At 39.8% G+C, this 26,819-nt stretch overlaps 2 protein-coding genes and 1 long non-coding RNA gene across 16 annotated transcripts in view; 2 read left to right on the top strand and 1 right to left on the bottom strand.

Moving 5' to 3' along the window:
- The window catches only part of LOC127511199 (heavy metal-binding protein HIP-like), a 219,057-nt gene extending 211,782 nt beyond the window's left edge, over positions 1–7,275 (bottom strand). Inside the window, exons 1-3 of one of the 7 annotated variants that reach the window (XM_051891943.1) lie at positions 6,754–7,274; positions 6,526–6,579; positions 6,299–6,430 (exon numbers count right to left, since the gene is read on the bottom strand). In XM_051891943.1, coding sequence (XP_051747903.1) covers positions 6,299–6,430; positions 6,526–6,579; positions 6,754–7,189 — 622 coding nt within the window. In that variant the 5' untranslated portion in view covers positions 7,190–7,274. Of the gene's footprint in view, positions 1–6,298; positions 6,431–6,525; positions 6,580–6,753 lie in introns of all 7 variants that reach the window. The other 6 variants (XM_051891944.1, XM_051891947.1, XR_007929874.1 and 3 more) reach the window with 6 other exon arrangements.
- Positions 1–26,819, top strand: part of LOC127511276 (uncharacterized) — a 249,197-nt gene that overhangs the window by 160,864 nt on the left and 61,514 nt on the right. The gene's annotated exons all lie outside the window — the stretch shown is intronic.
- LOC127511160 (uncharacterized) overlaps positions 1–26,819 on the top strand; it is an 86,475-nt gene that overhangs the window by 18,730 nt on the left and 40,926 nt on the right. Inside the window, exons 3-5 of one of the 8 annotated variants that reach the window (XM_051891812.1) lie at positions 17,259–17,309; positions 17,405–17,536; positions 18,043–20,273. The exons of 3 other annotated variants lie outside the window; for them this stretch is intronic. In XM_051891812.1, coding sequence (XP_051747772.1) covers positions 17,259–17,309; positions 17,405–17,536; positions 18,043–18,323 — 464 coding nt within the window. In that variant the 3' untranslated portion in view covers positions 18,324–20,273. Of the gene's footprint in view, positions 1–17,258; positions 17,310–17,404; positions 17,537–18,042; positions 20,274–26,819 lie in introns of those variants that run through there. 4 more of the 8 variants (XM_051891811.1, XM_051891815.1, XM_051891810.1 and 1 more) reach the window with 4 other exon arrangements.

Below are 26,819 nucleotides of genomic sequence, written 5' to 3'. Positions count from 1 at the left end.
GTCACCATGGACACTCATCACGTTCCTCACAGCTGTTTGTCATTATTAGTTAATTCGTCTGTGTATTTAGTTCCCTGGTTTCTGTTCATCGTTGTCGGGTCTCGTTTGTGTACGGATGTGTGTTACCTTCTATGCCTGTGGATTTATTAAAGTCAGCCTTATCTTCATTCCCTTCGTGTTCGTATGAGTTCTACCAGCACAGTCCCTGACAGCGAGACATTCCAGCACTACAGAAAAAAATCTGTGGGTAAAATAGTATGTCTGTTTCCTGCTGCTGGAATTTGATGGTTCAGTTCGGGTCTCGCCCGCCCAGGTTCAACGGGGTTCTTCCCACAGTGGTGACCCCCGAGCAGTCTCTGGTGATGGAACAAGAGGTTATGACACTTTTGCAAAAAGGAGCTGGTTTGTGGCGATAGACCTGAAAGATGCGTACTTTCATGCGTCCATCCATCCTTCTCACAGGAAGTTCCTCAGGTTTGCTTTCGGGGGTGAAGCTTACCAATACAGGGTTCTTCCGTTCGGCCTGTCATTATCACCCCGCACATTCACGAAGTGTGTGGATGCAGCTCTGGCTCCACTGAGACTCCAGGGCATCCGCGTACTGAATTATATTGACGATTGGTTGATTCTAGCTCAATCAGAGCAACTAGCAGTTCAGCATCGAGATGCTGTTCTGTCCCACATGAAAAGGCCTGGGCTGAGGCTCAATGCCAAAAAGAGTGTGCTAGTTCCAGCTCAGACTACCACTTATCTAGGTGTAGTCTGGGACTCCACCACGATGCGGGCACATCTGTCCCCTGCTCATGTGAGTTCCATTCTCGCAGCCGTGAAAGGGGTGAAATTAGGTCAGTCACTCACTGTAAAACCGTTCCAGAAACTGTTGGGTCTGATGGCAGCTGCGTCCAACGTGATACCTTTTGGCCTTCTGCACATGAGACCCTTACAGTGGTGGCTCAGGACCAGGGGATTTTCTCCGAGGGGAAATTCTTTTCGCATGATCAAAGTCACGCGGCGATGCCTTCGTGCTCTGGCCATGTGGAAAAATCCCTGGTTCCTGTCCCAGGGACCTGTGCTGGGGACTTCTGTTCGTCGTGTAATGCTTACGACAGATGCTTCCCTCACGGGCTGGGGGGCGATCATGAGTGGTTGCTCAGCTCAGGGTTTATGGGAGGACCATCAGCTCTCCTGGCACATAAATCGGCTGGAGATGATGGCGGTGTTTCTAGCATTGAAACACTTCCTCCCAGACCTGAGAGACCACCATGTGTTGGTCCACACGGACAACATGTCAGTGGTCTCATACATAAACCATCAGGGGGGTCTGCGGTCTCGCCAACTATATTACTTGGCCTGTCGGATCCTCCTATGGTCCCTAGGGAAGCTGCTCTCATTAAGGGCAGCTTACATCCCGGGGTATCAAAACGTGGGAGCAGACGCCCTGTCGAGGCAGGGGCCGAGGCCCGGGGAGTGGAGACTCTACCCAGAAGTGGTGGATCTCATATGGAAAAATTTCTGTCAAGCGGAAGTCGACCTATTTGCTTCGGGAGAGTCAACCCAGTGTCCACTCTGGTACTCCCTAACACATCCAGCACCTCTGGGTCTGGATGCCATGGTGCAGACGTGGCCGAGGCTACGTCTGTACGCATTTTCCCCGTTCGCTCTGCTCCCGGGAGTTCTGGAGAAAGTACGCCAGGAGGGGGCCAACCTAATACTGGTAGCCCCGTTCTGGCCAACCAGGATATGGTTTTCGGACTTAGTGTCCCTATTAGACGGCTCCCCAATGGAGCTTCCCCTCAGACAGGATCTCCTGTCGCAAGCAGGCGGCACGATAATACACCCTCGTCCAGAACTGTGGAAGCTATGGGCCTGGCCTCTGAGGGGGCCAGGTTCATAGACCCTGGTCTCCCAACTGAGGTTGTGGAGACCATCCTTAACTCCAGAGCTCCCTCCACGAGGAAGCTGTATTCCTATAAATGGAATTTATTTTCTACTTGGTGTAGACGAAATAATACGGACCCTGTCCACTCTTCTATAAGCTTCGTGCTAAGATTCCTCCAAGAAAAGTTCTCGGAGGGCCTATCTCCTTCAACCTTGAAGGTTTATGTTGCGGCTATCTCAGCCTATCATGCTCCTCTTGAGGGGGATTCCTCGGTAGGACGAGACCCCCTCATTACACGCTTCCTCCGTGGTACACTGAGGTTGAGGCCTCCAGTGCGCACAAGGGTTCCGGCCTGGGACCTGGCTGTGGTACTGCAAGGGTTAGCCGAGGCTCCCTTCGAACCATTAGAGGAGGTTCCAGAAAAGTTCCTCACTCTGAAAACTATTTTCTTACTTGCTATCACTTCTCTGAAGAGGATAGGAGACTTACAAGCACTTTCAATTGCTCCATCTTACCTGGAATTTGCCCCAGGAATGGTGAAGGCATTCCTTCACGCTAGACCTGGCTATGTGCCGAAGGTCCCCACCAATGTCCCAGGTCCCATTGTGCTCCAGGCCTTCTATCCTCCTCCCTTCGAGTCTTCGGATCAGGAAAAACTGAATCTGCTCTGCCCAGTGAGGGCTTTGGATGCGTATGTCCACAGAGCTGCCCTGTGGCGAAAGTCAGATCAATTATTTGTCTGTTATGGGTCCCCTAAGAAAGGGGGCCCAGCATCTAAGCAGAGGATGAGCAAGTGGGTGGTCGAGGCCATCTCACTTGCATATGAAGCGGCCGGACAGCCTTCTCCATTGAATGTCCGCGCCCATTCTACCAGGGGTATGGCGGCATCAAAGGCTTTGATGTCTGGTATTTCCATTAATGATATCTGTGATGCAGTTGGATGGTCATGCCAGCACACATTTATCAGGTTTTATAACCTTGATGTTGGCTCCACTCCGGGGTCTTCTATTCTGTCAAGCTAACATTGGCAAGTACTTGAAGCTACGGCACAGTTGGGATTGCTTTCCCAATGCGTTATACGCAGCGTCGACAGTTCCCACGAAAGGGAACGTCTCAGGTTACAGATGTAACCCTGGTTCCCTGAGTAGGGAACGAGACGCTGCGTCTCCTGCCGTACCCCCAGCATACTTGCGAGTGCTTGCTTCAGACTTATCCCAGAAGCTAGCGATCTCTGCATCCGGGTATGCTTTATAGTTTCCTGGTCCGTGATGTCACCCGCCTCTGACGTCTCGCTACGCGATTGGTTAGATACATGAGTGCTTCAATGACGTTATCACGCAGAAGGTTCCCCAATGCGTTATACGCAGCGTCTCGTTCCCTACTCAGGGAACCAGGGTCACATCTGTAACCTAAGACGATTTCAGTTATTCAATGACCTATTAACATTTATTCCTCTGTTAAACTATGCAGTGGCATTCAGCTAAGCTGTCCTATTTTCCGTTGCAGGAAAGATGAGATGTGATTTCCCTGATGAGGACTCAAGATGCTTAAAAGAAGCAGCTCACAACAAACTCTCAAATGAGCGAAAGATTAGTGATCGTAGTATGTATTCATTTTATTTAAGTATTGTCTCATATATATAGTTGCATTTTCATTCTTTGAGTCATTGTGCTTTTACCCTAGTTTGTAGAGAATAAAGATGTTTGTGAACATACCATATGTGTTGTGAATAAATAATAAAATGTAATAACACAAGTTTATATGGTATGTGATATTCTAACATGACCTACCGTAGTAATTACTTTGTATATCAACTTGTGATCACTAAAGCCTTGTCTTGCATGTGTACTACATACTGTGTTTTCAGATTATGACTAGTTTGTAAGTAATATCACAGGTTTATCATGGACAAACAACACTTTTCTTGCAGGAATATCGTATAATGTTACCACAATATTCTAGAAATAAAAGGTTACAGGAATCCCACAGAAAACTACATAACACAATTAAGGACCAAAGGTTTTTTACAGGAAATTCCAAGTATTACAGCAGAAATATGACAGTAGTACCAAAATAATATCACAGTAATATTACATATTGTACAGCACAAAATCCTGTAGTAAATACTGCAGTAATATGACAGTTATACCACACAGTGCTGCAAGAATATTACAGGAATATTACATACTGTACAACAAAATACTGTGATAAAGTGCCCCAAAAAACGAGATGGTCCTTACTGCAGAACACGAGATCCAGGGGGGCAGGTTAGATCCAGATCCAACTCCTTCCACTTTACATATCCCTAAACCTTCCCAACTTCACCCCCTGGATCTTGTGTGTTCTGCAGTGAGGGGCTACTGGGAAAAAAACAACTAATACTACACAATTACCACACCAATTTGTGTGGTACTTTTGATGTTTTATCACATGGGACATTTTTTGTAAGGGACAATACATAATCTGTTTATGTATAATTAGGACACCACATTTACCAAATCTGGAAATTGCTACCACAAAATCAGAAAGAAAATTTTTTTTTGCAAAATCCAGGTGGGACTGATAAATAAATTATGAGTGCTTCAAAGCAAGCATTGTTTGGGAAATATTCATGAAAACAGGAACAAGATACAAATTAATATTTGGTATTAAAAGCAAGTAATCATATGGTTTTATAGAACAACACTGTTAAAAAACAATATAATATACATAATAAAGACAATCAACTTTTGTACTTTATGTATTAAAACAAATGCCTGCAGAGGGTGCCAATAGCCTGGTGATTGTTACACTTTACAGCAGATCAATCCTTGTTTAATATTGGCCAAATGACATTTAATTCAAATGTTCACTTAATCTTTAATATTTGGACACTTCTTTACAATAGAAATGCAACAGCCACTGTCATTTCTTACAAAAATATGTGGACATCAAAACATGCAAACACAGAGAGAGGGTTTAAACTTTTATTTTTTAAATTGCGATGAACAGTTTGTAAACTTAGAAACACATTGATGTATTCTCCTGTGTTGGCGTAGGTTTATAAATGATTTACATTACAAATCTGACGAAATGGCACACATTGTGTTCCCAGATGGACTATATAAGCAACCCAAACTCACAGCAGATGGAGTTTGAGATGCTCCACCATGTAAATAATTAAAGCGTGTATATTAAATCTGCAGGGCATATATTTAATTAATTGAATCACAGCCTTTGTGAATTCACAATGGCACTACGCTATAACATGGTTTTTTAATCATTTTAATATATCATGCAGTCTTAGGGGCCATTCACACAGAATGCGTTTTTCCTTTCCGACGCACTACTTTTCCATTGTTTTTCTATGTAAACGCGCTAGACGGACGTGCAAAACTGTTGCACTTGTGCAGCATCTCAAGCATTACATGGTGTTCTAAAAAAACACGGCACTCAAGTTAAAATCAGTTCAACTTTTTAAAAAATGCGTCTCGAGACCTTGAGTTTTTTCCCCCGTTCCACTGCCCACGTCTCGCATTTTAAAAAGCAAAAACGCTTTCTTTGTGAACAAGCCCTTAGAAAACAGTTTAATAATGCAGTTCATGGATTCTCGTCCATGGATATGAGCCATTTCTGGTATTTTGTCTGTTATTCAACATGGGTAAATTGCAATCAAGGATTTTCTCAAATTTAATCAAGGAATTGTGACAGCCCTACTTTTGAGTCACATGTGATATTCATGGGTCCTGTCTGTCTCAGTGCTGAAACTCTTTATACAAACTTACATGTATAGACAGATCAGAACTTATGAATATAGTGAATTATACTGACTTTTATACAGCAATCTATTACAAATGTCAAACACGCATTAGTCCTCATTAATACAGGTTCATATGTTAATGATTCTTCATGATTTTCATCTTAAATCATATGCTGAAGGTTCTTCAAAAGCTCTTGTTATCTTAAGGGAAACAGTAGGAAACCACTGAAAGTGTTGGGGTTATTCTGGTCATCATATAACCTCCCGTTAGGCCAAAGTCTCACATAGACAACATCTCCAACCTCCAGGATCAACACAACTCCATTTGAGGAGTTTAAATCACTCTGAGGCCGAGAACAGTATGCTATAACCACACGCTGTCCATTCTTATAAATGGATGCAGTTGCTGTAGTGGGGCCGTGACCAAATACATAGATTCTGAACATGTACGCTCCTTTCAGTGGGGCTGTGAAAATACCTAAATCAAATAACAAGAGATACAGAATCAGCTGTTTCCTGTATGATTGCTTACTTACCAAACACACTGTAATAGTTTTGAAAGATGGCAGATCATTTAACTCTCTTACACACATTACACAACTGCAGAGAGGTCTGAATGGAGCAGAAGGGTTTTCATTACTATAAACTGAGTTTTATGACTCCATTTCATTGATAATTACCTGTAATTGGGTTGTAGGCGTTCCCTATGTTTGTGAAGACGTTCCTGTAGGTTAGTGTGATTTCAGTGGTAAAAGGACCAATATATCCACTGCCAGATTGCATCAGTGCAGCTGAAAAAACTATTTCTCTGTCTGTTATTGAAAAACATAAGCAATATTGTGATATATTACTGTATTACACTGAGAATGTATACACTGAATTTAACATCATTCAAGCACACTTTCACCTCTATTTTCCTTTCTCAACTCCTCCACTTGACTCAGAGTAAGATTTGAAATTTCTGTGAATGAATAAAGATTCTGTTAAATGACTTTTACACTGAATATTGTAATAGATAACACAATTTACACAGTATACACTCAACTTTACACTAACATTTACTCTATACAATCTATTGCATTGGTGTTTTTCTTTGAGGATCATTGATAAAAGAGTGAATGTTTTGGTGAGGTACCTTCATTTTTCTTGTTCATCTCATCCCTCAGTTGTGTCTCTAAAGCTCTGATGTTTTCTTTCTGCTCTGTAACGGTGGCAGTCAGTTCTCTGTTCTTTTCTTTTTGCTCTGTAACGGTGGCGGTCAGTTCTCTGATGTTTGCTTTCTGCTCTGTAACGGTGGCGGTCAGTTCTCTGATGTTTGCTTTCTGCTCTGTAACGGTGGCGGTCAGTTCTCTCAGTGCTGCATGGATGTCAGGGATGCCCAGATTACAGTATTGTTGGCTGTCAGTTGAAGCTTCAGCTCTCAAAGTGTCTGTTTGAGGTGGATTCTGTCTTCCGTCCTCAGAGCTGATCTGTTGACTGATCTCATTCTCATTGAGTCCTCCATCTACCTGCTGCTGGACGACAAACACAAAGGTTTCCAACAGCAGCAGTATACATACTAAAGCCTTCATTCTTCACTGATGTTTGTTTCCAGCTCTTGCTCTGTCATCCCCACAGCCTCTCATGTTCCTTTTATAGTGTCCTGATTTACTGTCTTTTGTACTTGATTTATATTACTTCAGGTAAATAAGTAGTTCAAGTTAATTGTTAATCATAATCAAAGGGATGTTCCAGGCTCAGTAGATGTTTAGCTTTATTCACGAGATTTGTGGCACTATGTTGATCTCAACAGAAATTAACTTTGAATGATCTCTCACTCTTTTCTTTTTATTTATATAGATCAGCAGTAGGCAACCTTATAGGACGCGGAGTGATAAATCACAGAATGTTGTTGGATCTGAGAAACCTCCGTTCATGTGAATGGATCGTCTGATCTGCACGCTAGCACAGGTTAAACTCTCTTTACAATTCAATAGTACTTATAGCACCTAACTAAAACAGGCTGTGTGACTGAGGAATTATTACCTCGAAATGTACATCCATATGCAAGTTTGAGTGACTTTTTTTTATTTTTATTATTAAATACATTAGCTATTGTCACGTGTCAGTGATTATCCTGATCTCTGATATATTTCTGACCTCTGATATAGATGGTCACTCCACTCTCTGGTATCCATGTGAATATCTTACAAAAGTTACCAGGTTTACCTGCTTTATGTTATGACAAAAAAAAAAAAAAAAAAGAGAAAAGATTCGATGTAAATGTACACAGAAAAAAAAAATTTAGTAAGTGATGTTTACATATAATGTTGAAGCTTGTTGCTGACAGAGTTTAACTGGTGTTGAATCCACAAAATTCCTTTAAATGTTATTTCCCCCCACATGCAACAACATCCTGTATCAACAGAAGTAGAACTGAATAAATGCATGGATTAATAAATACAAAGAAAGTCATTTGAGGACAAAATCAATTTCATTCTTTCCTTTCTGTTACTGTATAATTATATACAAAATATACTGAAGATATCAGACTATATGTGTAAAAATCACTATAATTATTCAACACAAAACTTGTCAAGTTAAATTAATTTAATGACATGTATAAAAACATTAAATGTAATTATTAACCTGATTTAAGAATGCCCTAGATTTTGGGAAACTGGATTTATGCACTTGTGATAAAGTTTACAATAACTTTTATGGTACCATAATATGAGCTGTTGTTTCGCAGAGTGTGTTTTGATCTTCTTTTGACCTTATCTTGTTATTGTAATTCTCAGGTTAGATAAAGTCGAGTCTGGCCTAAATTATAAGCAGTTTAAATTACAGTTTGGTCAAAAGACTTCTCTGTGGTATGTTCTTGATTAAAGTCTTAAAAACACTATACCCCCGTTTCACAGAAGAGGCTTAAGTTAGTCCTAGACTAAAATGCATGTTTGAGCTGTTTTAACTGAAAGCAACTTGTACTGACATATTTTAAAATAAATCAGTGTCATTGTTTTGTCTCAAGATTCACTCCAGTAATGTTTTTTTCTGGTGTACGTTTATAAAAGTTACTTAAATGTCCTAAATGAACTAAGGCCTAATCCTGGTTTAGGCTAAGCCCTGTCTGTGAAACCGGGCCTATAAATCAAAGCTTCGGTAGGCAGTTTTTGTAATCGGTTATATTTCTTTTAATTGGTTACTTTTCTTTTTATAATAAAAAAAATTTAATGGCAAATAAAATGTCATCATTAAAGTATAAAGTACAATATTCCTGCTTTGAATCAAAGGTGTAGTCAGATCTGGGCTTCTAGGAGTCAGAGGGACTGATGTATCACTTTCCAAAGAGGCAATCAACTCTTCAGCTGTCTGCCTTTTCATGTAGGCCCTGGACCTGGTTGCTTTAGGATAACTGTGCACGGTGGGAAACGTGCATTTAAAGCGGGTAAATGATGACAGAATTGTCATTTTTGGGTGAACTGTCCCTTTCAGTGGGATGTTGTGACACATCTGTACACATCTGATTTCTAACATGTTACAACAACTGCAACTCTTTACGAAAGGGTAGAATCACTATAACAGGGAGAGTTTGGTTGTATCGTTCCCTTTTACTCATTTGCTAGAAGGTAACACCAAATAAAACACAAACTGTTGACCTTTTTATGAACACCAACAAAATAGCCCCAATATTGAAAGTCCATCAATAGGCTCATTGGCCACAACACACAGTTCCTTAGTCCATAGAAATAAAAAGTAATAATAAAAATAATACTAATCAGTCTGATGACTCAGTCCTTTTCTGCTTAGGGCAGACAGCAAACCGAAAGTCCAGATGGAAAAATCAAATGTCCCCAAAAATAGAAAGTATAATCTGCTGGTTCCAGACCTCACAAAAACACAGGGTATCCTCCAGCCGAAAAAAAAAAAAAATCCTCAGAGTTTAGTCCAAAAAAAGTATATTCCAGACTAGAGCGTGCACCTATAAAACAGCTCTAAAGTCTAATACACCATGACTCTATTTTCAGAGATCATTTTTGGACCAATACTCTGGAGTTAGAGTAGTAAAAGCATGCCACCTCACCACACACACATCCCTCTTCAAAATGGACACCCTTCCCTTCTTATGGGCTGGCCCATCAAAATAAAAGTCCTTAGCGACCAACAAACGTCCCCCTAACTCCCCTCAAACAAAAAGCATATGCAAATGCTCAAAATCAACATATACATGATAAAAAATAAATGATAAATATTTAGGCATGGCACTGAAGGGCTGGATTCTGAAATCCACTGCCACTTCAGATGTATATGCTTTGAGAGATGTGTAATGAGTTATTAACCAATATTTATCCTTCTACGTATTAAATGATTTGAATGATTTCTTCAAGCTCGACATTAGTTACAGAATTATATGTCTGAATATGGACTTGTTTTTGTAAGGTTTAAGAGAGAATCTTTGACGCCTCTCGCGGTTCCAACAAATAGGGCTCGGCCACAAACTCAAGCTCCTCTCTTCTTCAAAATCCTCCGAAATTTCTCTTTAAAAATTCTTTGTTTTACACTTGTAATTCGTGACTGGTGTATTGTTTTGCTCTCTCCTCTGTTCTTCCACGTACGTCATTGCGTCATGCGTTGGGTCAGAGTTCACTCTTTCGCTGTAAATCGATGTGTACGGCCGTTTGTCAGAACCTAGTTCTTTTAGTTTGTAAAATAGTGCAAATGTATCGCTTCACTTTAGGAGGCCTTTATTAACCCTCTGGAGCCATGCGGACATCTTTTATGATGGATTGTTGCACTCTGGTATTGTAAAGCTTGGATTAGCCAGGACATAATCCCCCATTTTCACAGACAAGGCTTAAGATAGTCCTAGACTAAAATGCATATTGTAGCTGTTTTAACTGAAAGCAACTTGTACTGACATATCTTAAAATATGACAGTGCCATTGTTTTGTCTCAGGATGCACACCAGTAATGTTTTTTCTAGGGCATGTTTATAAAACCTACTTAAATATCCTAATTGAATTAAGACCTAATCCTGGTTTAGTCTAAGCCCTGTCTGTGAAACCAGGCCTATGTATTATAACTCAGATTGTGTTCATCTGAAAGTAGAAAGTCATATACACCTAGGATGGCTTGAGTGTGAGTAAATCATGGGGTAATGTTTCTATTATTGGTTCAAAATAGCAGCCCAAGCCTCCAGTCTTACACTGAGTTAATAATTATATGTGTGGTTTTCCTTCACATGCAAAAATATCTTCGACACTTTTGATAATCGACACTTTTGAATCGACACTTTTGATAATGTGTACATTGACATCTACTAGAATGACATGTCTGAATTTGTTGTGTTGTCAGATTGTTTTTATTTGTTTTTCTTCATAAAAGGTGTCATCAGGGTGTGTAAACCACCATAAACTATATAGTGGTTAATGAATAATGCAAGTATATTTTTGACACGTGCAGAAGCACAAATGACATTCAGGCTGTTAAACAGGCCTGCAGTAAAAGCTTCAGATGAGACCCTGAACAGACTTTGGACTGAACAACACTGAATTGAAGCATTTATAGAAAGTGCTCATATGAACCCTCATTTATAAAACATGCTTATGTGCAGATTAGATCTTAGAGTGTGTGTACGCTAAAATCTACGCCAAAGTTCACATTTATAAAAAGTGGTTCAAAAATTGAAAGTAGTTCTTTCAATTTCAAAGCTGTTTGAAAGCTTTGTGTGTTTCTCATGGCAACCCCAGTCGCGTGTTGTTTATCTGCACCCGTGTATATGAGCCTTCCTTTCTCTTTTGATCTCTGCTTTGAGATCGACAGGGTGTGGAAGAATCTGTTTTTGTCCTGCATCTGTTTACATCAGCATGTAATTTATGCAAGGTTATGCAGGCTCGTATATGGCAGGACATACGCGGCAGCAGATTACGTTCTGTGGTTATCGTGATACCCTTACTATGTGCCACCTCTCTTTGTAAGGTTTTATGTAATGGGTAACATTTAGAACGAAATATCACCTCTAGTGAATGGCATGGCCTCCTCTCATTCTGAGAGTCGGTATTCTAGGCTGCCACTCATCTGAGCTCCAGATAGTCGATATGTCAGATGCTTGGCCCTCCAGGCATTTTTATTAGTGTTGTGAAGCGGAGCGTGTATCTGTAACAATCTCAAAATTATATGTATCTGTATTTGGATAAAACTGGAAGTGATAGTGTAATGGGTTGAGAAAATGTAATTTATAAGTTGATGATCGATGATCCTTTTGGGTTGAGTGAGTTGGCTTCCTCTCGTTAAGAGAGTCGTTTTGCTGAAGCCACCGCTCTTGCTGAGCTCCACGTAATATCACGGTTTGAGGTGTTGGCCTTTGTTAGGACCCCTTGATACCTTCCTTAGGTCGAGTGTAGTGGTTTCCTCTTGCTGAGAGAGTAGAAGGCGATATGCTGAAGTCTCCGCTCCCCCGAGCTCCAGATAGATCATGACTGTAGGTGTCGGCCCTCTCTGGGCCGCCTTGACATCACCCTGTGATGAGTGAGCTGGCTTCCTCTTGTTTGAGAGTCTCTATTTGAAGCTGCTTCATATGAGCTCTAGGTAGTTGATGTTTTGACGTTGGCCTACTGCAGGCCACCTTGACAATTAGCCCTATGATGAGTGTGTTGGCTTCCTCTCATTTAGAGAGTTTTTTATTGAAGCCTCTGCTCCACTGAGCTCCAGGTAGTCGATGTCCTCAAGTGCTGGACTGTTAAGGCCTGTCTTTTAGACAGAGGCGGTTTGGCTGCAGCTTTCCGCCTCCTAGCGTGCAGTAGCTCGGAGTAGGCTACTCCTAGGAGAGCCTCTCCAGCTTAAGACTGGCAGCTAGTGATCGTAATACGCCTCCTCTCTTTGTGAGAGTCGCCCCTGTCCGGGGGCCGCCTTCTGCATTAGGCTATTAATGCGAGTAGCAGGCCTTACGACCTCCTCAATTTGCCTAGGTTGAGCTGAGGCTCCTCTTGATATTAGAGTACAAGCGATTTGCTGAGCTTCAGTTCCCTAGTGGTGTTAGGCAGACAAATAGCCAGGTGTTGTAGGCTTTCGTTGGAAGCAACCCCTGTGATTGTCCTTGAGCGTTGTTAGACTTCCTCTCATTTAGAGAGTGGAAAGCACCATGCTGAGGTCTCTGCTCTCTAGAGCTTTGGTAGTAGCTTTGTCTAGTTTGAGCTTAGAGCAATCTCTCCACCCAAAGTTCCTTGATTATTATCAAGTCACAGGGTTGAGTGTTGCAGGCCCTCCGGTGGAATTTCTTCCTGTTGGGGCCTCCATTCCTCCAGAGCTGAGCTCAGACTTTTTCATCTTGGAGCTAGAGTTTTTGCTCAAGCTTTCACTCTTGAGCCCTTTCTCGGGTTTAGCTCACTTCGCTCCCAGAAGGCAATCCTCTGGGTCGAGTAGGTCCTTAGCACTTCCAGCTAAGTTTGTATCCAAACTCCCTAGAGTTATATCAGAGTGTAGGCTCTTCAGGAGCCTCCCTGGTACTTCGGTTGAGCTTGGTCTATGCTCATCTCGGTTGAGTCTAGTTTGTACTCCCCTCGCTTTGAGGGTCGTTCCTTAGAGTACAACACTACCGAGTTCTGGTCGGATGATTGAAGGTCTCTTGTGACACCTCCCTGGTAGATCAGTATTTTAGGCTGTAGGTACTCCCTTCTCTTGTATGGGTCATCATATATAGGACCTCGCTCCCTGAGTAGGTCTTAAAGGTTTAAGATATTCTTTAGGAAGATCTCCCTTGGTAGATCAGCTCCTGTTGGAGCTGGAAGTATGCCTCTCATGAGGGAACCTATGTAGAGTATTGGTCTACTGGCCTTGGTTTCTGATCCACACATAGGCAACAACGTCATTGCACCTTTTGAGGTCCATAAAGGTATTCACGACATAGTCAACATGACTACAGTGGTTTAACCTTAATATTATGAAGCGACAAGAATAATTTTTGTGCGCAAAAATAAATCAAAAATAATGACTTTATTTGACAATTTGAACTGTTTGTAGTGAACGAAGTTCAGCACTTCCAGGTTCTATGTCAGAAAGCCAAAACATGGGCTGGTGGTGACCCTGATAGCATGGTGAAATTGATACAATGTTTTGTTTTAATCCAAATCATCATTTTGTTTGAGATTGATATTTCAATGTTTAAAGTGTGTTGGATCAGAATTTAAATTTTGATGAAAGCTGACAGCACACATGGATTGAGACAGTGACATTGAACTAACAGTGATTTGTAGTGGATGAGCACAAGATCATGCAGATGTGTATCTCTGCAGAACACTAGTGGGTGTTTCCCAATCAGTGGGGCATGTCAAACCACGATGGGTTTTTCAACTGCTTTACCCTGATTTGCTCTAATCCACTGGGGGCTTGGTTTAGGGGTGGGCCTTCATACTTTCAGCAAGTCTGTTGAAAATGGTTGAAAAACATCCATTGTACTTTGAAATTGGCCACTGATTGGTAAACGACTATTTTGGTTTTACATGTGCGCTTCTCAGTAGTTTAAAGACTTGTTTGACTTCATGCAGTGCTGCCTTCCATATTTAAAGTACGCAGAAAGTATAAACCTCTTGCAGTTTACAAAGCTTACGCTACGTCACGCGCCTTCCCTATTAAACTTACGGAAATAGTGTAATTGGATGGGTGAAAGTAAAATCACTACAGTATATTTTGAGGTAATCGTCCCTCATAGTCACACAACCTGTTTTATTAAATTAGGTTCAATAACTACTATTAAAGTGTGATATTTTAGCCTGCGCTAGTGCGCAGATCCTACATTCTGTAATGACAACTCTCTGGAGATTGGTAAGGTAATAGAGATGGCAATGTTAACACTCAGGATTCAGGATTTTTTTCACATTGCAGCAAAACAGACTTAAAATACTCTGTAATTTTTTGTCATAGAGACATAAGTAATATATCAATTGAAACTATAGAATATCTTCTTTTATTTGTGTACACTCAGAGTAAAAACAAAATGTTGTGCTTTTTGCAAAATAAAGAAAACTAACATGATGCGTGATCTGTCGTCTCCCTCTGAACGAAGTCCAATCTGATAGTTCTCAGAAAATGAACTGTAACTTGGTGAATACTAATGACACAAAAATGAGACTTATGTCTAAAGAAACGATGAAATGTCAGGTTTTAAATCGTGCAAGTCAAATCGAAAACAAAAATTCTCTGTTTATGTAATCTGTATGAAAAGAGACACATGTCAGATGTCCATGTGTCAGCTCATACAGCAAGTATGAATTGAAAACACAGTATCCAGCGCTCATAGTGATGACAATAAATATAGAATAAATATTACTCCTCTGTATAGAAAATTGACATAAACATATGAGAATCCATCAATATTTCTCCAAATGTGCATGCTTTTAAGCTAAAAGCCTATATGAAATACCATAGAGGTAACATGACTGTTCAGATGCTTTGCATCACGGAAATACATTGTATTTTAAAGTATATTCAAATAGAAAACCATTATTTTAAATTGTAATAATATTTCACAGTATTGCTGTTTTTTTCTGTATGTTTGATATACAACATGATGAGCTTGAGGCTTCTTTTAAAAACATTATAATAGTAATGCGTCCAATCATTTGACTGGTACTGTAATTTAAACTATAATAGGCCTATACAAATTTTTCTTCACATGATGTAAATAATACGTGCATGCATGAGATCACAAAAAATCATGTTTTTTTTGTCAAGAGTGGACAGTACATTAACTTTAATACAATAGCTGATGTGATCCTTTTATTAGCATGATCACAGAGGGTTTTTTCCACATAGCCTACCTGACTGAAAGAGCTCATTATGCGGGTCATTATGCAGGTCATTATGCGGGTCTTTGTCTTCTCAGGTGTGAACCACAGCATTATTCATGAAGATTCACGCCTCCATGCATACTATGTGTCTTGACAAAAAATGTCTTACAAAATTTCAGTCAATATATTGTTTTATATGAACTTTTGAAGCAAAAATTCTAGTCTACAACCTCCAATACCCAGAAGTCTTGTGAACACAGATTTAATATGAGTTTTTTGGCCTTATTTCAGTGACTTAAGTTTTTTGTTTTTTCAATAACCACGCATAAACGTTATTCCTTCAAAAACACAAACATGTACATGTTGCTCACATATTATGGTAGCCAAGTACGTGCTGAATACAGTGTTATGACACCTTTTCCATTAATATGTTTATGAACAACTGAAAAAAGTACAAATGTCAGGGCATGTCAAAACTTCTCCAGGACCCCAAATCAGCCTCAGACTCCAAAGGGTTAATGTATTCGGTCTTGGCAGAATAGATCTGCTACACTGCTGCTCCGGAGCAAGTATCGAAACTTGCTACAGCCAGTACATTCACAGACATTGCTGTGAGCATGTAAGGTATGTAACACTGCTGCACATGTAACATGTGAATGTTACATGAATTAACCCCTGTAGCAGATCTATACAGGTGGAGCTGGGGAAGGTGAGGAGTTTCAGAAAACACCCTGCAAACTGCTAACAAGCAACACTACCAGTATGTTTTTGAATGTTAAGCCGCAGCTCATTGACCACTGATGCAACAACAACCAATCAGCTGTGCAATGTAGATAATGACGTAATCGCTACCAAATGAGTTAAAGACCTATCAGCCTGCGCTATCTAGAGTTTCATGCCAGAATTAGGTAAATTCATTCACATGACTGGAGGTGTGTTTCTGTGATTATTCCTCCACGTCCCACAAGGATGTAAAACTTTATTTTAAATACTAAAAAAGAAAAAAAAAGTAGTAAATGTTCTTTTCTGTTGAGATAAACATAGTGCCACAAATGTTATGAACAGAGATAAACATCTACTGAACCTGGAACATCCCTTTGATTATGATTAACAATTAACTTGAACTACTCAAGTACAAAAGACAGTAAATCAGGACACTATAAAAGGAACATGAGAGGCTGTGGGGATGACAGAGCAAGAGCTGGAAACAAACATCAGTGAAGAATGAAGGCTTTAGTATGTATACTGCTGCTGTTGGAAACCTTTGTGTTTGTCGTCCAGCAGCAGGTAGATGGAGGACTCAATGAGAATGAGATCAGTCAACAGATCAGCTCTGAGGACGGAAGACAGAATCCACCTCAAACAGACACTTTGAGAGCTGAAGCTTCAACTGACAGCCAACAATACTGCAATCTGGGCATCCCTGACATCCATGCAGCACTGAGAGAACTGACCGCCACCGTTACAGAGCAGAAAGGAAACATCAGAGAACTGACCGCCACCGTTACAGAGCAGAAAGGAAACATCAGAGAACTGACCGCCACCGTTACAGAGCAGAAAGAAAAGAACAGAGAACTGACCGCCACCGTTACAGAGCAGAAAGGAAACATCAGAGAACTGACCGCCACCGTTACAGAGCAGAAAGAAAACATCAGAGCTTTAGAGACGCGACTGAGGGATGAGATGAACAAGAAAAATGAAGGTACTTCACAAAAACATTCACTCTTTTATCAATGATCCTTAAAATAAAACACCAAAGCAATACATTGTATAGTGTAAATGTTAATGTAAAGTTGAGTGTATACTGTATAAATTGTGTTATCTATTACAATAATCAGTGTAAATGTCATTTAACAGAATCTTTATTCCTTCACAGAAATTTCAAATCTTACTCTGAGTCAAGTGGAGTTGAGAAAGGAAAATAGAGGTGAAAGTGTGCTTGAATGATGTTAAATTCAGTGTATACATTCTCAGTGTAATACAGTAATATATCACAATATTGCTTATGTTTTTCAATAACAGACAGAGAAATAGCTTTTTCAGCTGCACTGACACAATCGAGCAGTGAATATATTGGTCCTTTTACCACTGAAATCACACTACCCTACAGGAACGTCTTCACAAACATAGGGAACGCCTACAACCCAATTACAGGTAATTATCAATGAAATGGAGTCATAAAACTCAGTTTATAGTAATGAAAACCCTTCTGCTCCATTCAGACCTCTCTGCAGTTGTGTAATGTGTGTAAGAGAATTAGGGGCTGTTTACACGACACCAGTGTTTTGGGGTCCTGAAAACACACACTTTTAAAAAACGGGCTTCAAAGTGCAAGTTTTATCATCTCCATGTAAACTACAATTTGTGAAAAATGTGATGTCATGTGCATGCGTATTACATGTTCAGTCTATAGGCGTGTAGTGTTTCTTTACAAGTGACATCGCCAACTACTGGCCTGGCAGCAGAATATGCCGTTAAGTCGTTTCCATGGATCTGTGTGAAAACCGAAGAAAAAACTTGTCCAGTTTAGGACATTGTCGTGTAAATGTAGCCTGAAATGATTTACCATCTTTCAAAACTATTACACAGTGTGTTTGGTAATTAAGCAATCATACAGGAAACAGCTGATTCTTTTCTGTATCTCTTGTTATTTGATTTAGGTGTTTTCACAGCCCCACTGAAAGGAGCGTACATGTTCAGAATCTCTGTATTTGGTCATGGCCCAACTACATCAGCTGCATCCATTTATAAGAATGGAGAGCGTGTGATTATGGCATATGCCCATCAGCCTCAGAGTTATTTAAACTCCTCAAATGGAGTTGTGTTGATCCTGGAGGTTGGAGATGTTGTCTATGTGAGACTTTGGCCTAACACAAGGATATTTGATAGCGAGAATAACCACAGCACTTTCAGTGGTTATCTACTGTTTCCCTTAAGATAACAGGAGCTTTGAAGAATGTGATTCCAATAATTCTGAACCTTCAGTGTATGATTTAAGATGAAAATCATGAAGAATCATTAACATATGAATCTGTATTAATGAGGACTAATGTGTGTTTGGAATTTGCATAAGCTGTATTCATGTAACTTTGTATAAAGAGTTTCAGCACTGAGACAGACGGGACGAATATCACATGTGACTCAATAGTAGGGCTGTCATGACTCTTTGATTAAATTGTAGTCTCTGTTTAAAAAAAAAAATCCTTACCCGTGTCGGCAAAATACAAGAAGTGGTGCATATCCACGTACGAGAATCCATGAACCGCATTATTGGACCATTTTGTACGGCTGCACGATATATTTAAACCTTTGAAAAACCGCATAGCATAGTGTCATCGAGAGTTCAGAAAGACTGTGATTCAATTAAATAAATATATGTCCTGTGGGTTTAATGTATATGTGTTGCACGCTAGGAGTATGTTGCAATTTACATTTTTGAACCAGATATGGATTTTAGTTTTATAAGGGGAATATATTAAAATTACATCCTAGTTTTATTTTGTTAAATTATGTTGACTGACTTTGCTGTCGAGAGGTCAGAGGTGAGCAGAAGAGTAATATCATCAGCGAACGCCCTCGAGCGAGACAGAAGAAGAGAGCGAACGTGAACTGCTGATTGTGTGTGTGTAGAGAAATTCTCACGTGTAAATATTAACTCCAACTTCGAACTGGGAAGAATAAAGTTGTAAAAAAAAAAAAAAGGAAGACGGAGTCGTGTCTGTCCAGGAGTGCAACATAGGCGCTTTGATTATTTCCATGCGTGTAGGTTACATGCAGTGTTGCCAAGTCTGTGGTTTTCCCGCAGAATTGGGCTACTTTAACACTGTTGCCGCAGGTTGTTTTTCTTGTCCACCGGTTGAAGCAACCCCAAATAATGCTGCCCACACACTTGAAGATTTTAAGCATGATTTGCACTCCTGAACCATCGGAGGGGCGTGTCCCAATTTGAGGCTTGTAGCAAATCATTTTTTGTCCAAAAAATCCTCTAATGTGTGGTGTGTCATTACGATTATTTAACTGCTCCAGATGAAGAGAGAGCGACACCGATCTCAAACATGTTTGATATTTACAACTCTTGATACCCTCGACAGCCAATGAGAATGATCAAGCGTCACCTACCGGATGTTATGTGCTTCTGTGGCTGAAACTTGGCAGCCACAAACATGCCACAAAAGTGGAGTATTGAGAAAGAAGATCACCCATATTATCTTTTTTTCTATTTTGTTTTTCACTGTAAAGCAGATCATGTGACAGGAAAGCCTGCTGACAACGTCAATTGTCCTCCATTTGTTTTTATTTTCAAGTCACATTTTATCTCGTGAGTCTCAGTGAGATGACAGGTGTGTTCGACATCAGCTGCGGCTGGATGTAACCGATCGGCGAGAGTAGCCGCGTGCAGGCGGGGAGGAGCTGAAAATGGAGACGTGAAGTCGGACACTTTCTGCTTCTCGTAGTGACGCTTGTGCTGCGTTTGCATACTTTATCACAGCTGAAGTGAAATAAATGCAATATTTGACTAATACACTGATGTTTCAGAGATATTTTCATTCAATACTTTATGTACTGCTCACAGCATCTGTTTTTACAAGAATAAAGTTCAATGTAAGCATTTACTATATAAAAACTAATGTAGTGGGGTCTAAGTTTTTTAAGTTATAAAATACAGATTTGTGAGCATTAGTGGAACTGAAGGCATGAAAATAAACACGAAACACACGTGATCGTTGTCATGCGAAGAATCCGGCCAATCGTGGAACAGCTGTGTCGTCATCAGAGCTCGTGCAGCTCCTCATGAGAAACTGCGCTGGTTGATGATATGAAACTCATCAAAGCATTATTTTGTGAAACATTTATATCTGTTGAATATATGTGAAATCTGTACAATAAATAATTTTGGGGGGAAAAAAAAAAAGAGAGAAACTGCACTGGCTGACTCAGGCAGCTGATCTCGAATCGCTCTCGTGGTTCTTTGATGCCATAAGTCACAGTCACATGGCATAAGCGCTGTCTCAAGTCGGACAAAATTTCTTACCGGCATGCACTGCTTGTGTCAGCCGCCGATCGGTCTGTGCGGCGCTGCATCAAGTTGAACAAGCCTCTTGTCTCATTGTGAAATCGTTCCTGCAGTCAACAGGTGTGTCGCAATCCGGTCAATTCATCTAGACTTTAATGCTAAAAATCAGTTGAAACTATCATTATGTCTGTGGTCTCCCACAGTTTTAAAATCGGTTAAGATTTGAAAAACGTCTAGTGTGTCCCAGGACTAATGTACAAAAGTTGATTGTCTATATTATGTATATTATATTATGTATTTTAGAAGTGTTGTGCTATAAAACTATATGACTATTGCTTTTAATACCAAATATTATTGCCTCATTATTATGTATTTTGTCATTTTAAAGGCTATTGTTTGCTTGGTCTATTTTTATTACCACAATTTTTTTTATTAGATTATTTGATTAATTGTCAAAATAATCGACTGATTACCCGATTACCAAAATAATCATTAGTGACAGCCTTACTGAAAAGTGTTTTGTTAAAGCAGTAAAGCTATAATGTTTAATAATACCTTTTTAAGTGTATCTTGTTACTGATTCTTTATCTCTTCATCTAACATAAATAAATAAGAGAATAAAGAGACATTGTGGCATTTTCTTTTCCTCATATTTTCATCAATATTTCCCCAACAATGCTTGCTTCGAGAAGCACATGATTTATTTATCAGACCCCCCTCTTTGGTCAAAATAACTGATTTTGTAGTGACAATTTCCAGAATTTATTTATGTTTTATTTAGGGCTGTCAAGTGATTAAATTTTCTTATCTAATTAATTAAATGATGTGGTGATTAATTAATCTAATTAATCGCAATTTAATCACACATCAATTTTGGCTGAGAAATTACCCCCAAAAGATAATTTGAAGTCATTATTATAAAGCATCAAATAGACACTACAAAAAAGTAGCTTCAGAGAGAAATATTTAAATCGATTCAACGCAGAAATTATTACAAATTAACTCTCGGACCATGAGGTTGAGTAAATAATGACTGAATTTTCATTTTTGGGTGAACCATACCTTATATACCTAAAAATAAAATTACTCTAAAAAAGAAACTAAAACTGCCAGTAGCTGGCAGTAAAAGTCTTGATGATTAAGTTGTTCACATTCATTCATTCGATTCATTCAAATGGCTGGATTTGTTCAACAGTGAAGTAAATAAATGGTTCTCTTCTTGAAGCGGCACTATACAGACCGATGACATGTGTGACATCAGAGTAGTAAAGTACCATGAGAGCGAATAGAGAGCAGATGTATGCTTTTGAATCGCTCTCGCTGTCATACACCGATCGGTCTGTAGCGCCACTTCAAGTTCAACAAGTCTTTTATGAATGGTCCGCTGAATCATTGATTTCACTCGGTTCTTTCAAAATGTAGATTCAGAAAAGAAACACTGCTGAGCAGTTCTGCTTTGTCTTTACATTTTCATTGGCAGAATTGAACAAAATATGATTGCCTTCACCAAACACTGATCCCTAAACCTACCCGTCACTGTAACCGAATAAAATTACCTGCAGGGTGGGATTTCTGGTGAAGTCATGAGGTGACGTATTGAGCACAGGCGTGGCTTTTGAAGTCACACTTGGATGTCCACCGCAGGCTGCAGCGAGCCTTACTTGGGATTATGTATTATATAATATCATACAAAAATGTCCTGTGGTATTCCATGTGATAAAACATCAGAAGTACCACATAAAATTGGTGTGATAATTGTGTAGTATTGTGTTGTTTTTAACCACAGGATTTTATTGTACAGTATGTAATGTTTCTGTAATATTCTTGCGGTACTTTGTGGAATTTCCAGTAGCCTCAGACCCCTTTAAGTGGACCAAGAGGTGAACCAAGTGAAAAAGGACCCAGCTGTCTTTTCGTTCAGTTTCCCTGTCCCTGAAAGAGGACTCAGATCCTTTTTTGGTCCACTTAAGTAGGAATGTGGTCTCCGACCTCTTTGTGTTCATACTGTTGCTTTTTGGATCTAGTCCAGTTCAGTGTTTGATGGCTGACCCTATGACCTTCAAAATTTGATCCCATTCACTTTCATTGTATGTGCCTCAATAACCAAGAAATTTGTTTGTAAAGATTATTTATTATTATTTTGTAAAACAACATTGCTACAAATGCTCTTTAATAAGTGTAAGTTGTTTATCTTTTGCACAAAAATATACATCAGTATTCTTGCAGTATATTACATATCCATGTTTGTAAATAACATATGATTTAAGGAAAACAATTTAAAATAAGTTTTTTATTACAGAAGGCAATGATAAAATCAGGACAAATACAATAAAAGAAAGATGCAAATGAAATAAACTGCTTTAAATTTTCCATGTACAGTAGGTATACCTAAAAGCAGCATTCAAGTAAGAAATTGAATAATCAAATGAAAAAATAAAACTGCAAATTCTTTGCTGAATTGAACAAATAAAACGTATACTGATTTCCTGATTTTTTTTTTTTTTTTTTTTTTTTTTAGGCTGTCGCTTTAAAAACTACAGTAATGCACTGATCCAATATACTGATTAACATACACGATTTCTTTCCCAGATACATTCACTTAAGACAAAACCTGTTTATGTGAATCTAGAGTGTTTTGACACTTTAAAGCAATAATTTGTGGAGATCTGAGACAGCCTTAGAAAATGGTCTAATAATGCGATTCATGTATTCTACATTCTGTAAGCCCTACTTTTGAGTCACATGATATTCATGGGTCCTGTCTGTTTCAGTGTTGAAACTTTATACAAAGTTACATGTATAGACAGTTCAGGCATTTATACATTAATCTATTGCAAATTTCAAACACATATTAGTCCTCACATTAGGGGAAACAGTAGGTAACCACTGAAAGTGCTGTGGTTATTCTCGCTATCAAATATCTTTGTGTTAGGGTACAGTCTCACATAGACAACGTCTCCAACCTCCAGGATCAACACAACTCCATTCGAGGAGTTTAAATCACTCTGAGCCTGATTAGTATATGCCAAAACCACACGCACTCCATTCTTATAAATTCTTATCAGTTCTCTCAGTGCTGCATGGATGTCAGGGATGCCCAGATTGCAGTATTGTTGGCTGTCAGTTGAAGCTTCAGCTCTCAAAGTGTCTGTTTGAGGTGGATTCTGTCTTCCGTCCTCAGAGCTGATCTGTTGACTGATCTCATTCTCATTGAGTCCTCCATCTACCTGCTGCTGGACGACAAACACAAAGGTTTCCAACAGCAGCGGTATACATGCTAAAGCCTTCATTCTTCACTGATGTTTGTTTCCAGCTCTTGCTCTGTCATCCCCACAGCCTCTCATGTTCCTTTTATAGTGTCCTGATTTACTGTCTTTTGTACTTGATTTATATTGCTCCAGATAAATAAGTAGTTCAAGTTAATTGTTAATCATAATCAAAGGGATGTTTCAGGCTCAGTAGATGTTTATCTCTATTTACAACATTTGTGGCATGTTGATCTCAAAAGAAAATAACTTTGACTCTTCTCTCAGTTTTTTTTTTTAGTTTATATATACATATATATATATATATATAATATATATGAGAGAAAGAGAGACAAGTCATAGTCAATTACAATAACCAGCTCTAAAAAGGTGAGTCTTTAAAGAGCTCTTAAAACAGTCCAGTGTTGGAGAGTCTCTAATCACAGGTGGTAATGCGTTCCACAAGGAGATGAAACAGAGAAAGCTCGACCACCCATAGACTTTAAATTATATACTGGCTGCTGAAGAATATGTGACCCAGAGGAGCAGAGAGAACGGCCTGGAGTGTAGGAGGCAACTAAACTGCAGAGATACGCGGGGGCAGTCCCATGAATCGCTTTATATGTTAAAATAAGTATTTTAAAAACAACTCGTGCTTGTATAGGAAGCCAGTGCAAGTTATAAAGCACCGGGGAGATATGTTGATGAGCAGTTGTATATGTCAATAGCCAGGCGGCTGAGTTCTGAATGTATTGTAATTTCTTGATAGACTTGTTTGGGAGACCGACATAAAGTGCATTGCAATAATCAAGCTGTAATAAAAGCATAAATAAGTCTTTCTGCATCCAGCAGCGATAAAGAATGTCGAAGTCTGGCGATATTTCTTAGATGGAAGAATGCAGTTTTCGATACCATTTTGATATAGGCATCAAACAATAGTTGTGGGTCAAAAATAATGCCAAGATTGCGCACATGAGCAGACGAGGTAACAAAGTCATTGCCAGTAATCAAATTGGAACTATTAAATTTACGCAAGGCCGTGGAGTTCCGACAACCAGAACTTTTGTTTTTGTCTCATTGAGCTTAAGAAAATTATCATGCATCCAAGCTTTTATCTCGTCCAAGCAGGTCATAAGAGTTGTAACTGCAAGGTTTGGATTAAGGTGCATGCTGACATAGATCTGTGTATCGTCAGCATAACAGTGAAACCCTAACCCAAACTTGCGAATGATCGAACCCAGAGGCAACATATAAACACTAAACAGGATGGGCCCAAGTACAGACCCCTGTGGGACACCTGTTGAACTAATGTTGGTTCAGATTGATTTTTCCCAAGACTCACAAACTGAAATCGATTAGTAAGGTAAGATGTAAACCATTCAGTGCAGTACCTGAGATTCCGACCCATACATGCAACCTTTCAAGAAGGGACAGGCTCCAAAAGAGAGCAGAATCTCATTGAGTCCCATGTTAAAGCAGCCAAATTTACAGCAGAAAGAAACATGTTTACAAGTTGGTACAAATTGTGGTTTTGGTCTATACTGCTAATTTTGCCCTTCATGACAACTCTGAGGGGGGTGAATTTTTTGGGCGTGGTCACTTGAGTGACAGGTGACATTGCCGCTGCTGTCTGTGAACCATCATGTAACCTCAGCTAATTCCAGCCGCTGAATTTGACATCTCAGTCGTATTTGTGCTTTTTTCTGGATTATTTTATACAATTATAAAATAATATTGCTTGCTGCGTTAATGGTCGAGACTCGAGACGATGTGCGTCTGTGTAGATGTGCAGGCATGCGGAAGATAAACAGAACACACATTGTTGGATCGTGGTATTGGCTTAAAGTTTTGTTCATGAGATTTACTACAATGACAATGGCAGGAGGATATAAAACTCCGACAGCACTGCTTGGATATTATAACTAAAACTGCTCCATTTTGAAAAATTATACTTTGGACGCGGGCTCATTTGTTTGTTAGATACGATCATATACAGTTATACAACATAAACGCTGCTCAGGTTGCATAATTTCTTGAAGAACGATGATGGAGAGCAGATCATTCAGAAGAAATGTGATACAAACAATGGATAATATATCAATATTTCATAGATTTCATCAACCAGTCACCTTGGTTCCAACCACGTCCCGCCTCTTTGCCCATTTTCAGTTTTCAAGGAGTGACGTGCGGTGACGCGCAGCTAAGATGGCGGCGGCCTCATTTTCGCTTAAAAAATGCTCTTCAGAAATCTACGGGTGACGTCACAGACACTACGTCTATATTTTTTTTACAGTCTATGGTCGCAACATTACAAAGGATTCTATTTTTGGAATGGTTTCTATATTTCTGGGATTTTGCAGCTAATAGTTCAGGTCATAGAGAGGGAACAAGGACATAAATGCACAAAGAAAAGTATTTGTTAGTTTGAACGTTCTTGTTTCCTTTTATTTCTTTTCAAATTCTGAGGTAAATTATCCATTGTTGCTCTCATAGTGGCTATTAAAGTCATGCAAAATGATATTCAAGCTCAAACCATTTTAATATTAAGCAAAGCTCAAACAAGTGTATTTCATGACAAAGATTGTATCTGTAATGATGGGTCGACAGCGTGAGGATCTATTTGCAGCTTTATTACGATAAACACCAGAGCAGACAGGGGCAAAGGCAGAGACACAAACAGGGACAGGCAATGGTCGAGGCAGGCGGCAGACAAGCAGAGTAAAGTCACAGGCAATGGTCAGGGCAGGCGGCAAACAAACACAGTCCAAATAACAGGCAAGGATCAGGGCAGGCGGCAAACAAACACAGTCCAATAAATACAATCCACAAGAAAACGCTCAGTAGTGATCACCGGGGCAAATCAAGACTTCGCGGTGTGAGTGTGTGTGTCTTAAATAGTGTGAGTGTAATGCAGCGCAGGTGCGTGAGCAATCAGTCTCAGGAATGAGGGCCCATGGGTAATGTAGTCCGAATGGGAAATGATCAGAACTCCGGTGACGGCTCCCTCCGGCGGCCGGGAGGGAGAGCCGCGGGAACCGTATTCGTGACAGAGCCCCCCCCCCCTGCGAGCGGCTCCAGACGCGAGGAAGAGGGCGCCGGGGTCTGCCACGTGGTCGAGGGGCCGGTCTCTCCGGATGCGTCCGATGAAACTCCTCAATGAGAGATGGGTCCAGGATAT

This window comes from Ctenopharyngodon idella, chromosome 4 (genome assembly GCF_019924925.1).
Source record: "Ctenopharyngodon idella isolate HZGC_01 chromosome 4, HZGC01, whole genome shotgun sequence".
NCBI lineage: Eukaryota > Metazoa > Chordata > Actinopteri > Cypriniformes > Xenocyprididae > Ctenopharyngodon > Ctenopharyngodon idella.
Note: the sequence above shows the minus strand (reverse complement) of the source record. Positions and strands in the feature narration are given on the sequence as shown.